The sequence below is a fragment of the Aphelocoma coerulescens genome, chromosome 1A (genome assembly GCF_041296385.1).
Source record: "Aphelocoma coerulescens isolate FSJ_1873_10779 chromosome 1A, UR_Acoe_1.0, whole genome shotgun sequence".
Lineage (NCBI taxonomy): Eukaryota > Metazoa > Chordata > Aves > Passeriformes > Corvidae > Aphelocoma > Aphelocoma coerulescens.
The window spans coordinates 3,479,311-3,494,047 of NC_091014.1; the positions used below are offsets into that span (position 1 = coordinate 3,479,311).

At 47.3% G+C, this 14,737-nt stretch overlaps 1 protein-coding gene across 6 annotated transcripts in view; it reads left to right on the forward strand.

Annotated features, from left to right (window-relative positions):
• PLXNA4 (plexin A4) overlaps window positions 1-14,737 on the forward strand; it is a 394,209-nt gene that overhangs the window by 327,796 nt on the left and 51,676 nt on the right. For all 6 annotated transcript variants that reach the window (XM_069034287.1, XM_069034294.1, XM_069034280.1 and 3 more), the window contains 4 exons: window positions 1,986-2,137; window positions 2,753-2,870; window positions 8,411-8,547; window positions 10,142-10,309. In XM_069034287.1, the coding sequence (XP_068890388.1) occupies window positions 1,986-2,137; window positions 2,753-2,870; window positions 8,411-8,547; window positions 10,142-10,309 (575 nt within the window). The remainder of the gene's footprint in view (window positions 1-1,985; window positions 2,138-2,752; window positions 2,871-8,410; window positions 8,548-10,141; window positions 10,310-14,737) is intronic.

Consider the following 14,737-nt stretch of genomic DNA (forward strand, 5'->3'; position numbering starts at 1 on the left):
TAACTGACACCGGCAAAATAAGTGCTTCAAAAAGGAAACTTTGCTTGAATAGATATTTATTGATGATTTGGAATAAAAATATTTGAGAAATGCTGGTTTTGGAAAACAGTTCGAGTTTTCAATGTTGAGTTTCCAACTGATAGTTTCTTCTTGAATAGAAATGTCATTTTCATTTTAGTTTTTTAGGACACCTTCCTCATTTCCTGGAAAATAACCACAAACACCCGTTCCTTCTTCCTTCTTCCTTCTTCCTTCTTCCTTCTTCCTTCTTCCTTCTTCCTTCTTCCTTCTTCCTTCTTCCTTCTTCCTTCTTCCTTCTTCCTTCTTCCTTCTTCCTTCTTCCTTCTTCCTTCTCCCTTCTCCCTTCTCCCTTCTCCCTTCTCCCTTCTCCCTTCTTCCTTTCCTGGAAAACCACCACAAATACCTCCTGGTTCCCTGTAGAGTCAGAGATAAGTCACGCTCACTGAGGAGTTGGTTCCCAACACCTAAAATTAATACCCTTAAATTAAATATCCCCTAGCAGTGCCTGGATCTCCCTCCTTTTATCAAAGATGTGCCTTCTCAAAATTGCCTTTAGGGTGGGAGTTACACCAACCCTGGTTCCAGGTGGGAATTACACCAAACCTGGGCCAGCCCCGTGATTCCGGTGTTGTTCCAATGCTCAGGACACAGTTCCAATGCTGATTCCCACCTGGCTCTGAACAAGGGTGATGGAGCAAGACCCTGTGAGGGTCTGGTAGAGGGCCAGGCTGGGATGCAAATGTCATTCCAGCAGCCCCCAGGCTGGTTGGGTGCCAGGCTCGGTGCTGGGAAGTTGTCAGGAGCAGCTCTGCTCACGCCAGTGCCTCGCCTTCCCCTGCCAACCCAACTGCTACTTCAGGGCATTGCTGCCAGCCCCAGATTCCCACCTGGCAGAGCCAAGGGCCGGTGGGTACGGACCTGACACAGGGAATTCCCCTTTGCTCAGTGCAGATGGAGCCGCGCCAGCGCTGGCAGATGGCAGCCATGGCATCCTGAGAGGGCAGCAGGGAATGCCCTGTGAGGGAAGTGTTTGAACCCCCTTCAAGCAGGCAGTTGTGTGGCGAAGTGGGCACAGGGAGCACTTGGAAGGGCAGCATGGAGATAATTAAGGGCCAGCCCTGTGATTCCGGTGTTGTTCCAATGCTCAGGACACAGTTCCAATGCTGATTCCCACCTGGCTCTGAACAAGGATGATGGAGCAAGACCCTGCGAGGGTCTGGTAGAGGGCCAGGCTGGGATGCAAATGTCATTCCAGCAGCCCCCAGGCTGGGATGGTTGCTCATCTCCTGCTGGGGCTCAGAGGCCTCCTGCTCCACAAATAATCTATCCCTTCTCCCTGCCTGCCCTTCCAATGGCCCCAGCTCTCCCCTGAGGGAAACTGGAGCTCTTTCAGGAAGAGATGTTGGCAGCTGCTGCTGTCGTCTCAGTCACCATGCACCTACTCCACACCTAAGCTGACACCCTATTCCTGCTGTGGCTTGGCTGGTTTTATTCCAGGTGGACACTTTTAGCCAAGTTTCTGATGCGTGACCATTACCTACCTCCAGAAGAGATCAAAGCCTCCAAGTGCTTTGGGCCAGGAATTTAGGATTTCAAGTGACTGGCTCAACTCCTTATGCTCTTGTCCTGTTCTTTCTCCCATTTCTTTCCACCGTGTCCCTCTCCTGCCTTTCCATGGCTCACATCTACAAAGTGCAGAGCTCAGCTGCAGCACCAAAAATCCCTGCTCCTGCCTAGAAAACATCTTCTACTCATCTCTGGATGTTTTGCAAGTAGTTAAAAGAGAGTAAATAGGTCTGGGGCAGAATTCTGCATTCTCTGAGTATCTGAAGTAGGTTTGTTCCCTCACTTGTTCAGCATTTACGAGTGTCTCTAGTAATCCCAAAAAATCATCTGCTCCTTCTCCTGAGAGGGTTCTGGTGCCTGGTTTGATTGTTCTCCTTTCTCTTGGCTTGTTTCCCCAGATCAACCCCGTGACGGGCCCTCGCGAGGGAGGCACCAAAGTGACCATCCGTGGGGAGAACCTGGGGCTGGAATTCCGGGATATCGCGTCCCATGTCAAAGTGGCCGGTGTGGAGTGCAAGCCACTGGTGGAAGGGTACATCCCAGCAGAGCAGTAAGTTGGGTGTGTGGCAGAGCAAAGGCCACAGCACACCTAATGACATTGCTACCTGTAGGGCTTTCCAAGGGATCCATTCCAACCTGGGAGCTGAGGAATGGAAGAGGCCATTCCTCGCATACAGCTCAGGATAATCCATTTATTTAATAATCCATTTATTACTCTGTTTGCATTGCATATTTAGGTAATCCTCAGGGCAAATGCCCTAGAGATATCCTGTTTTTCACCAGGGAGTCACCCCAAGGTGTTTAATTCCAGTTTGGAGGGTGGCAATCCTGAAAAGCCTCTTGCTAAGTGCAGGAGTGATCATTAAACCTTAGTGCTGCCTCCACCACGCCAGGCTGCAGTTAAGAGGGATGGAGCCAGACCTCAGCCCAGCATTTCTCTGTGTATTTAAGTGGATTTACACCACCTCAGCACCTGTCCCAGCCAGAAGCCACCACTTTCTAAAGAATAACTTAGTCCACAATTTGGGTTCTGGATGGGACAGAAGAGGCTGGGTTAATCTACAGTCCATCCCCCAGCGCTGTGGGCTCTTTGCTCCAACTCCATGTTACCAGCACCACCAAACCATCCCTCAAACTCTGCTCATGGTTGGTGTTCTCCCCTCAGGATCGTGTGTGAGATGGGGGAGGCCAAGCCCAGCCAGCACGCCGGATTCGTGGAAATCTGCGTGGCTGAGTGCAAACCAGAGTTCATGGCCAGGTCTTCACAGCTCTACTACTTCATGGTAAGCTCCTGAAAAATGTTCTGCTTGGCTTTGGTCCCCTTTGTTCCCTGTGTCCGTTGTCCTTCACCACGTTGAGCCTCCGAGCTCTTCACTGCCGTTCTGGGTGCACCAAATTGTTCATTCCATTTCCTTTCAACATCTTGTTCCAAGCAAAAATAGCCGGTCTAATTAAAGTTTTAGCAACCTAATAATAGTCCAGATTATTAGTCCAGTTACAGTTCTATGCGGCCATGATCCAAATTAGTACAGAAAATTCTCATTAATAGTTAAAAGTGCTGTACAGGAAAGGAAAAAAAGAGCTAAAAAAGGGAAAAACTTCCCTAGTATCTTTTATTTTTGGGTGTGATGCTCCTGCTGCCAGCACCCCTATGGCTGGAGCCACCAGTGTCCTCCAGAAGAAACTTGGGGGTTGCCACTACTCATTACTACCCTGAAATCTTCAGCAGCAGGAGCATGATGGTCTTGATTTGGTTTCTTTCTCCTCACTCTTGGATTCCCCCAGGTGTTTCTTCATTCCCTCCATGCCAGGAGCACTGTGATGATCCAGCTCAGGCTACTGGTGAGCTGTAGGATGTGACTGGGGCTCAGTGCTGGTGGGCAACTGCTTTGGATACTCCATGATGAAATGAGAGACACCTGCAAGCTTGAGCTTCAGTTCAAGTGCAAACACATGTTGTACACTTGGCTTGAGCTTTTTTCCTCCTTTCTGATGACATTCCTTGTCCAAGAGACCTGATTATTCCTCCAAGGCCCCTTGCTGGGGACATGCAAGCATTGTCTGGCCTTGATCTGTGCAGATCTGTGCAGGTTGGAGATAAGAGGGTCCCTTTGTTCCCATCAAAAGCTCTCGACTCCTACAAGGGAATGGGTCTCTTCTGAAATTATTCACATGCCTGAGCATTTCTTTATGGTGAAGGGAACTTGTAATGAATGCAAATGTCTTGGATTCCCCCCTCGAGCTACAGAAATTTCTCTGTTCTGCTTTCCGATGTCGCGCAGGTGTTGCGGTGGCGCGGGCAGAGAAACACCTTGAGAGAAAGCCCCTACCAGGCAGCCAGAAGGGCTCTTTCCAGGACATTACACTTCAACGTGTCACCTTTGCTACTCTTGGAATTACTGTCTGGTTTTGATCATCCGTGTCCATCTGTGACAGCTTTTCCCTCTGCTTGGCGCCTTCCCGGCTGCCAGGGCACGAGCATGAAGTCAACAGGGTTTTCTCTGCTGAATACCTTGATATCTTTGTGCTAGACAAAACCCCCCCCCAAAAATACAGACACTCTCCAGCCTGCCTATCATATTCCCTCTCCCGTGTCCGGTGCTTTCACAGTTGGAGTTGTGTTTTTTTGGCTTCCTCAGATTTTTCTGCCAGGAGGGCAGAGATGCTGTTGCAGGAATCTCAACGTGCCTTGGCATCCTGCAGCGGTGCATGGCAGCTTGAAGGGAAAGAAGATGTTTGAAAGCCAAGGAAGGGCATCACCTGGGACATAAATGCCATTTCCTGACTCATAGCAAATCTTCTGGAAAATTGCTTTTCAAGAGTTTTGAAGGAAAACTTGGTCAAAGTTGGCCAATAGGTTCAGCCTTCCCCTGTCCTGCAAGAGTTGGAAGAGATAATGGTTTGGACTCAACAGAGTATTTTCATCCCAGTGTTTTAAGAAAGAGGTGGCTTAGTTTAGAGATACCACCCACCTTTCTTCCCCACCTTTCTAACCAAAACGTTTCAATTCAAATAGCTGCTCATTTGTTTTAAACTCATCTGTGATCAAAACCTGCAATTTGCATTAGAAAGTGCAATAAGCCAAGAGGGAAACTAAACTGAAATGAAATTTATGATGATCTAAATGAAATTTATTTTTTTACAGTTATTCATTTTCTTGCCGTGATTATTGCCCCAGTCTTTCAATGAAAAAAATATTACATTCACTTCTCAGTTCAGGTGCTGAAGAAAGTTTGCCTTTATTCTGGCTTTAGATGAAAATATTGTGTCTCAGTGCAGGTGTTGTGGGCTACTCTACATTTCTTCTGGGTCTGCTCCTAAAATCTTTGCTTTGGAGAGCATTTCCCACCCATCTCTTTCATTTTTTCCCCTCTTGCTGCTACTGTGGAATCTCTAGAAAGGAAACCCAGGTGCACAAGCTGTATTTGAGTCACATCTTGCCATGTTCACAGGAGGAATGGAATGGGAACCAAGGTCTTGACAAGCTCTGTGGGGTCAGTTTAGACCCAGCTCTGACGGTGCTTCTCTGTGGAAAACCTATGTGCAGGAGATACTGGAGGAAAGAAAGGGTTGGGAGCTGAGGAAAGTAGGTAAAATCCTAGAAAGATGCAGAAAATTTCCTGTCCTCTTTCCCTCGTCAGTCTCCAGCCTATCACCAATCCACAAGACCCTCTTTGCATTTTCCACCACCTTGCACCAGTGAGGAAATGGTGAATAGTCTGGAGTTTTGCTGTGAATGTGCTGTGCAATATTTATGAAGGCCACTGTGAATAATTAATGGTTGATCACAACTTTGAAAGCTGAGCCACAAACTCATTTGTAAGATTGGCCCGAGACACAGCAGCACTTTGCCAAGGAACATTTCTGGTGTGGCCTGTGAGGATCCTCAAAAGACCATGGCTGCTTTATCTGCCCCAAGGAGAGGGCAGGGAACCCACCCAGGGGTGGGACAAAGGTCTTTTGGGTCTTTGACTCAAATGCTCCTCTCTGATTTTTGAATCAGATACTGCTGCAGTGCTGTTGTGAGGTTTGGGCAGCAAGGTGGCCATTCTCAACCCATTTTCTCCCAGGTGAGAGGTCATCTCCCAGCATCAGCCATCACGGTCAGCAGGAATTTGCACTGGTGGAGGTGTCCATCAACAAGGGAGTTGCCATCAGAGCTTGAGGTGGTACCCAAAATATAAAGGAGTAGCACCAAAGTGCATATTTTGCATTTCCATACTCTTCCTGCGTTTTTTATCCCATTAAAAGAGAATGGTAGAGAATATTCCCAGAAAATCACGCTCTAGGCTTGGGGCAGAGGGGCTGGAAAGCTGCCCAGTGGAAAAGGACCTGGGGGTGATGGTCAACAGTGGCTGAACATGAGGCCAGATGTGTCCAAGTGGGCAAGAGGCCGATGGCACCTGGATTGTATCAGGAATAGTGTGGCCAGCAGGACAAGGGCAGTGTCCATCCCACTGTGCTGGGCACTGCTGAGGCCCCACCTCAAATCCTGGATCCAGTTTTGGGCTCCTCAGGGAAGGGAATGGAGCTGGGGAAGGGTCTGGAGCCCCAGGAGTGGCTGAGGGAGCCGGGAAAGGGGCTCAGCCTGGAGCAAAGGAGGCTCTGGGGGGACCTTGTGGCTCTGCACAAGTCCCTGACAGGAGGGGGCAGCCGGGGGGGTCGGGCTCTGCTCCCAGGGAACAGGGACAGGAGAGAGGGAACGGCCTCAAGTTGTGTCAGGTTTATATTGGGTATTGGGAAAATTCCTTGATGAAAAGGTTGTCAATCACTGACACAGGCTGCCCGTGGAAGTGGTGGAATTATTGTCCTTGGAAGCGTTCAAGAAACACGTAGATGTGGTCCTCAGAGATGTGCTTTAGTGGTGAATTTGGAAATGCTGGGTTAATGCTTGGACTTGCTGATCTTAGGGGTCTTTTCCAACCTCAAAAATTCCATGATTCTGAGTATAAAACCAGCTTCCAAACCACTAGGTGAAAACCAGCCAGGTTTAAACACAAAAAGTGCCCAGCTCTGACAATAGATCCTTCTACAGAGCTGTGAGTCTGATGTTCATGTTCTGCTCTTCCTCCAAGAGCTGCATTTTGAATAGGAGCAAAATGGAAAAATGGAAATCTTGCCGCTGTTTTTCAAAATGATTAAACCAGAGGGGCCAGGAACAGAGGTGGCTCTGTGTGTGTGAGAGTGGGAGCTGCGGTGTGTGTCAGGTGGTTTTAGAAACATGGATTAATGGTCTCCAAAGCTCAATAAGGTGACTGTGTGATGTACCTGCTCGTTCAGAGGAGCTGAGAGCTTCAAGCACTTGTGTCATCATTCTTAAAGAGAGGGGGAAAGAAATAATCTTCATTTAAATGCATGTAGTAGCTTTTCACTTGGGACTGAATGGAAAGTTTTTCTATTAAAATGCAAATGAAAGAATAAACTGTAACTCCAAATTTCTCCCTGAATATTGATGTCTCCTCTCTGCATTGTGGTAACAGGGTGATCTGTGCCTTCCGAGTGCGAGTATTTTATCTTGATTTGGGGAAGAAGGGAGGGTAGCAGGGTAAGAAAAAGAGTTTTAGATTTGGGGCCTCTAAAGGAATTGTGCACCTTTTCGATATATTAACACAGCGCTGTGTCAGGCTTGGAAAAGAGGCTCAGAAAATCAGCAGGAAAAGGGAAAAGGTGTTCAGCTGGGCAGTGCTGCTTTTGTGGCTGTGGGATTTCAGAGGACACCTTGACAGGAGCACCACCATCAAGTTGAGTCAGTGCAGGACAGTTTGAGGCTGCCTCAACATCCAAGTCTGATAAGAAGAGAAAGATTTAGGGTCATGTGTGGGCATTTTGCACCAGGGCAGGTTCAGGTTGGACATCAGGAGGAATTTCTTCATGGAAAGGGTTGTTGAACATTGGAATTTCACCAGGGGGTGATGGAGTCCCATCCCTAGATGTGTTCAAAGAACAGCTGGATGTGCTCTGTTCTGGTTGTCAAGGTGGGGATTGGTCACAGCTTGGATTCGATGATCTTGGAGGTCTTTTCCAAACTCACTGGTTCTGGGATCCTGTGTGGGAGAGGCAAGAATGAGCTCAGATGCTCTGCTGAGCTCTCCTCCATCCAAGGGGGAATGGCTTCCCACAGCCAGGGGGCAGGGTTAGATGGGATATTGGGAAGAAATTTTTCCCTGTGAGGGTTGTGAGGCCAGAGAATCTGTGGCTGCCCCTGGATCCCTGGAAGCATCCAAGGCCAGGATGGATGGGGCTTGGAGCAACCTGGGATAGTGGAAGGTGTCCCTGCCCATGGCTAGGGGTGGGATAGGATGATCTTTAAGGTCCTTTCCAACCCAAATCATTCTCTCATTCTGAGACTCAATGAAGTTGAGTGATCTTTTCAAGACTAAACCATCATTTGTGAGTTCCACAGTTTGGAGCTGGAGATTCCCCGTTAAGATCCAATCAAACCAGTTCAAAGCCTGAGTTACCCTGCAGAGCTGGTGTTGTGTGACAGCAAAAAGACCCCTGAGCTGTGCCAAACAAGCAGTGGAGATGAAACTCTTTGTAAGAGTATTTCTGAGTGGGTACAAGGGCAGAACTGATTTTGGAGGGGTGAGAACCGACTGAGGTTGGGTCTGAATTCATCCCACCGAACTTGGCATTTGAGCAGAGGGTCTCTGGCAGGATCAGTATCACCCCAGAATCCTTTATCTGCCGGAGGACATGGCCAACTTCAGAAGTCCTGATCAATCCTTGGGGTGCCTCCCTCTCTCCACCACTAACAGGGGAGGGGAGGGAAAGTCCCTCTGCTCCTCTGCTGTGTTTCCAACACCTCCTTTTGCCTCCACAGACTCTGACCCTCTCTGACCTGAAGCCGAAGCGAGGACCAGTGTCGGGTGGCACGCAGGTGACAATCACAGGCAACAACCTCAACGCTGGCAGCAATGTCATCGTGACCTTTGGGCGACAACCCTGCCTCTTCTACAGGTACAGATGAGCCCTTCCTGCTGCTCATGTGTGAGTGTGAAAGATTAAATTCCAATTAAAGTCAAGAGACTTCTCCTGCAGCCCCAACACCCTGTCCCTCAAGTGCCTCCTTTGCCCACGTCTACGCAGCAACGGGACGTGTGCATTCTGCACCATGCACAGCCTTGCTGGGCATGTTTTGGGGAGAGAAAATAGGATTTATTTCATTGTTTTGACTGGTATTTGATGTGCTTTTTCCCGTGGCCTCTTGTCAAATTTCAGTACAATTCTCCACGGTCCTGCGCTCTGCTACTTGCTCTGGGAGTGCGTCGTTTAAAAGATTCATTTTCATGTCCCCGCTTTAGTAGAGGTGACAAAGAAAATCTGACAACATCAGTTCCAAGTACTAAACCACCTCCCTTTTATCCCAGAACAGTCCTGTAGTGCTAAGAAATGGATGATTTGCAACATTTTAGCTCTGGGTTGGCTCCTGTTCAATCGTGCTTCAGAGAGGCTTAATGTCAGTGTTACCTGCTGGATGTTCCCTGATCCCTGTGAGAATGAGCCTGAATCCCATTCCCAGGGGCTCCCGTGGCTCAAAACGACCCAAGGCAACACATTTTGTTGCCAGTAGCGATGGGGGCTGAAGATGAAGTTGGCACATTTCTCCCAAATATGTCCTTGGCAGAGGAAGGGCTCATTCACAGGAGACCTGGGAGCACTGCCCTGGGGCAATGCCCTTCCCTCTCCTGACTGGGGATCTTCTTTAGCTGCCTGTCATGACTGTGGAGCGATCCAGCATCCAAAATTCATCAGGGTGAAGTCACAGCTTGTGAGTTGAAATGCCAAGTGGGAGCTACAGCTGCTTGGAGTTGCTCACTGAGGAGTTGAAGAATTTTAGGAGGGATTAAGCACTGTCTTTCCGGGGAATTTAGAGGGCATCTGAGGGTGCAGTCAGTGAAGGTGACTTACACCTCCATTTTAGGGGTATGAGATGGGGATGCATCACAAATCACAGGACTGGGGAGACTGAGGATCTTGGATGTTTGATTTTTTGACTCATTTTGAAAGGAATGCAGACCTGGAGCTGGTTTTGAGTCCTGCCAAAAAGGAAAGGTTTATGCAGAATCTTCTTTAAATATAATCATAAAATGCTTTCCACTGTATTAGCACTTCCAAAGGTCCCAGGCACACTGGAAACTGCACTTAAACAAGGCTTACAGTCCTAATGCAAAGTAAACTTTATGATCCCAGACTGCAAAGCTGAGGTGCAAACACCCCTTTTATGAGCTGCTGCTGCACATGTCTGCTGGCAGGAAGGAAACATCCATCAAACATTTAATCACAGAGAAATACTTCTGGAGACTGCCCTTAGGGTTAAGATTTTACTCTGAGACCCAAGAGATGAGGGCTCTTGTGGTTCTGTTTAAACCAGTGAAAAGGCAATGCCACTTCCCCAGACACTGCTACAGGAACATAAATGGTTCACACTGGGTTTCACCTCTTCAGTGCATAGGTTTAGACCACAGGACATAAGAATAAGTAGTTGGGTTCTTTTTGACACCATTTTGCTGCTGGTAGCACCTGGTTCACATTTACTTTCTCCTCCTCTCAGGAGGTCCACCAAGCACATTGTCTGTAACACCACAGCCTCCTATGAAGGCTTTGAGAAGGTGAAGGTGTCTGTGAGAGTGGACAAGGCCAAGATCCACCAGGAGCTGCACTATGAATATGTAGAGGATCCCACCATCCTGAGGATCGAGCCTGAGTGGAGCATCTTCAGGTGAGCCTCCCATGGGAGCCCTCTCCCTGTTCCCATGGATTTTTAAAGGAGCACTGCTGTGATAACTTTGGTCTTTGGTGTAGAAAACTACTTTCCAAGCATTGTGCCCACCAAGAATTTGCACAGAGATACTTCCCAAAGCCAAATAGATCCCTCGGGATGCTTTAGAGTGAAATGACACTGAATGATCAGTGGTTGTAAATATATAAATGTATATATATATATAGGCTTATTTTAGAACAATTTGGTGGCAGAGGAAAACAGGTATGTGGCCATTTTGGTTGTTATTATCACTAGCAATATGAAAATATAAAAGCCTAAAAATATCCCATAAGAAAATGCATAAGAAAGAGAAGGAAAGGATGAGAGTAGAAAGATTGAGCCACTCACAAGCCTCACAAAACTTGGTGGTTGTAATTTTGATGTCTGTTGGTTGAAGTGATGGTCACAGACAGGATCCATCAGATGACAAGAGGCCTCCCAAAGAAACAATGAAGAAAATCCCCAGAACACAACCTCTGCTGGGTTTACATTCACTCAGGTTCAGGTGGGATCACCCAGGTACCTCCCCTGGGGCGGGGAGTTTCCCACTGGATGAGGGAAACTTGTGGGTCAGGGACACCTGGATGATGGAATCCTGTGGATCAGAGGACACTTTGGGAAGCTTTGACACCTTCAAAGACAACACAGCTGCCTCTTTCATCAGCCCAGTTGGCTCCACTGTGTCCCATCACGGCCCATCAGCAGCGTCAGCACCTTCAGGCTCTGTGTGGATGTCCTGGCACTGCCTGGGCAGGGGAGTTATCACAGCTGGATTCACTTGATAAGGACAAAGAGACAAAGTTCCCTCCTCCCAGGGTTTGCCTCTTTCCTTACCTGGTCCAACACCAGCTGCAGCCTGAGCTGGGCTGGGCTCGCCCTCAGCACCTGGGTGGGTGCTTTGCACCTCGGCAGCTTCCCTTGAACCTTTGAGCCACCAGCATCCCAGTGTCTCTTCCAGTGTCACATTCTTCTCCCTAGACCTGGGAGGACTGGACAAAAGTATGACATTTATCTTATCCCAGGTTCCCTCCACCCTTCAAATTCCGTTTGTAGGTGTATTTGGGGAGGGGTGGCTTCGGTGGTCGCAGGTGAGCAGCTCCTTCTTTGCAGTTTGCTACAGTGGGCAAAAGCCCTTCCATGATTTTAGCAACGTGTAAGCCATGAACCATTTCAGTCTCTCACAGTTTGCAAGATGCAATTCCTACATTTCCCACAGCCTTCATGGACTTGCAATTCCTACATTTCCCACAGCCTTCATGGACTAGATGCCTCAGGACTGAGCACTGCCTGTTTGGCCATGGTGCCTGAAAGCCCCAGGGCTCCGTCCTAAGATGAAACACAATGGGAGCCCTGCTCCCTGCCCTATCCAAGAGCCTTTCTCCTCGTTAGGGATCCCTTTTTCTCTTCACCCCCTTGATGCTGCTTTGGTGAATTCACAGGGTTCACATGAAGGTGCCTGAGAGCAGCGTTTGCCCTGGTTGTTGAAGGCATCAAAGTGACACCCAAATTCTCAGAAGCCTGGAGAAATTGCCTCAGGAAGGGAGAAATTGGTCATTAAACGCACTGGTATTTCCTTGAAAAGATACAAAATAAGAAATCTTAGTCTCCTCTCATTCATCCACGGCAGCTCTCTGCTTCCCTGTCAAACTGGACTGATTGGAGTCTCTGGGGATTAGGAGCAGGGCTTGTAAATCCCCCCATTTCAGCTCCTATCCCAAAGATGTTTTCACAAATCAATTAGTGCCTTTAATTACCATGAGGGAATTTACTGATTTAGCCAGATTGAGCCTTTGCACGTTGGGCTTGAAGCTTTAGTGTCGGGATTTTCCATTTGGGGCTTTTATTTTCAGTCAGAGTCCAGGTTATCAGTGAAATGAGAAATCACTTTACTGCCTTATAAAGTGAGTTCAGTGCTGCTTAAAAGGTGCAAGATTGACAGCCTAGGAGGGTGAATTCCCAAATATCCTCTGGAAAGCTGCAGAACCATCCTCTGCCTGGCCTCAGGTCTGACTGGGATGTGAGGAGTTCTCCAGAGCCTGTTTGCTCCTTGGTTTCTCTGCTGAAGCTGCCAGTCAGAGGTGGAGAAGCAGCCAAGGAGATGCCTCAGGTGTTGTTGGCAAAGTTTTGCCCAGCCTGGAGGTGCAGGGACTCTGTGTCCCATGGCTGGCCGGGTAGGATCTCCCATCCCAACTCCCAAAATAATGGAAATCAAGGTGAGGTGCTTGTTTAGGGGGTAGCAGCTTATCTGTGAGGTGTGTAGCTGCTAGGATGGATGGCTGGGACTGCATTTGTCTCATCATTCATGGAATCATTAGGATTGGAAAAGACCTCTGAGATCATTGAGTCCAATTCTCAACCCAGCACTGCCATGTTCACCACTAAAACATATCCCCAGGTGACACATCCAAACACCTCTTGAACACTTCCAGGGATGATTTGAGCATTTCCAGGGATGGAACATTTTTGGGTGCAACCTCTCCCCTTTGCTTTCTTCAGTGTCTGAAAACAGGAAGCATCAACTGGAGCATCAACAGATGCCCCGTTTTTCCCAGGCCTACCCAATTTCATCCTCCTTCTTTAGGACTTCTGAGTCACTCCAAAGGTTCACAACCTTGGAGAGAGAAGATGGATTATCCAGGATCACCACGGGGGTTCAGGGTGTCAGGGACAGTTTTAGGCACTATAACTGTGGGGCTGAGCTGTTCCCAGGGAGAGATGATTGCTGCTAAACCAGCTTTGCAAAACCAGTCAATGCAAATACCAAGCCTGGCTTAAAACCTTTCCAAGTGCCATTTTTCAAGACAATAAAGAAAAGATTACTGCTAACTTACTTCCATATCCAAAAAAAAAAAAAAAAAAAGTCATGCTGGGCTGGCAAGTAAATAAAATTTTATGATTTTATGAGGGTCCATTAAGACTTTTGATCTGGGTTTGATTTGAGTTACATCCAGCAATTACGTGAGTCTGCAGGCAGAAAATGATACTCAGGGTCTTTTGGGGCAATAAAGAGTTAAATTCAGAGAGCTCTTGGCTCCTCTGTTATTTTGCTGGGCAGCAGCAGGTCTCCAGGCTCTGCTTGCACCTGGCTGAGCATCCAGCTGCAGGCACAAATGCCAATGGCTGGTGATTTTCAAGGCAAGGAACAGTTTTATTTACTTTATTTTCAAGCCAGACAGGGTTTGGGGGAGATTTTATGTCTTCAGCAAACAAAAAACTGCTTTGGCTTTTTGCTTTCCATCTCTCTGATCAGGTGTTGTGGCTGTGTTTATTGCCTGTGGTCTGAGCCTGCAAGCTCAGATTCCAACCCAAATAGAGGATTTTTAACCTGTGGGTTTAAAATTGTGTGCACAGATCTGGTTGACTAAATAAAAGGATTTGTGTTTATGTATAGACACACTCACATACCTGTAGGTGTGTTCACACCTTGGATTTGTGTGGTACACGTAAAACCTTCCACTGAGTAAAGATACAAAATCCCTTCTAGTTTGAACCAGCAGATTCAATTAATTATATTAGTAATTAATTATATTAATAATGATATTATTATTGAATTATATAATAATAGCAATAAAAATAATGGGTTTTATTATTAATATAAAGGCTCTCAGCCAAAATTCAGAAGGTCCAGGACAGTGGAGAAAGAACAATTTGGTTTATACACTTCTGGTTTTTGGTGAACAAGCTGTCCCTAGATGATGATGTCAGGAATACTTACTGGGAAGCTGAATTTTGGGGAGAGGGTATTTTTTTTTTTTTTCTGTAAGGCAAGGAAGGGAATTTCTCTTGTAAGCAGATGTGTGACTTCAGCAGGATCCCCTGTGCGTTCAAGAAAACTCATCCAAGCAGATCTTATGGAAACACCAAATGTAGGTTTGCCCCATAAAATTTCCCATTAGCAATTTCCTGTCACAGTTGATGATTAGAGAGCAAAAAAACTTGAGATAGTCTGCAAAACTCAAGGTCAAATGTTTCCCTAACCACAGACCTGTCCAGTCCTTGAGTGAAAGACCATGAGGAACATCCCAGAGAAGTGTCCCAGGAGTATCTGCTGAAAGATGTGGTTGAGCCAATTCTCTCTGGATAAACCCAAACTGTTTAGTTCATCAGTGTGGGTGCAGCTGGAGGGGCTGGAACACAGCTCACCCAAACCTGACAGCTATTCTGTGTAGGTTTGCATTCATTCCTGCCTCTCCAGCTGATTAACAATGGAAGATAAATGAGGAGCACTGAAAACAAAGGTCAGAAATGGGGGAGATTTGTTGGCTTCATCCTCACAGGGTGTTTATTCCTCGGTGTATTCTCACTTATAATGCACGTGCTTCACCTTTCCTGTATGTGCAGGTTTACCTGGAGGCAGGAAAGGGATTCTGAGCTTTCTTTTTACAA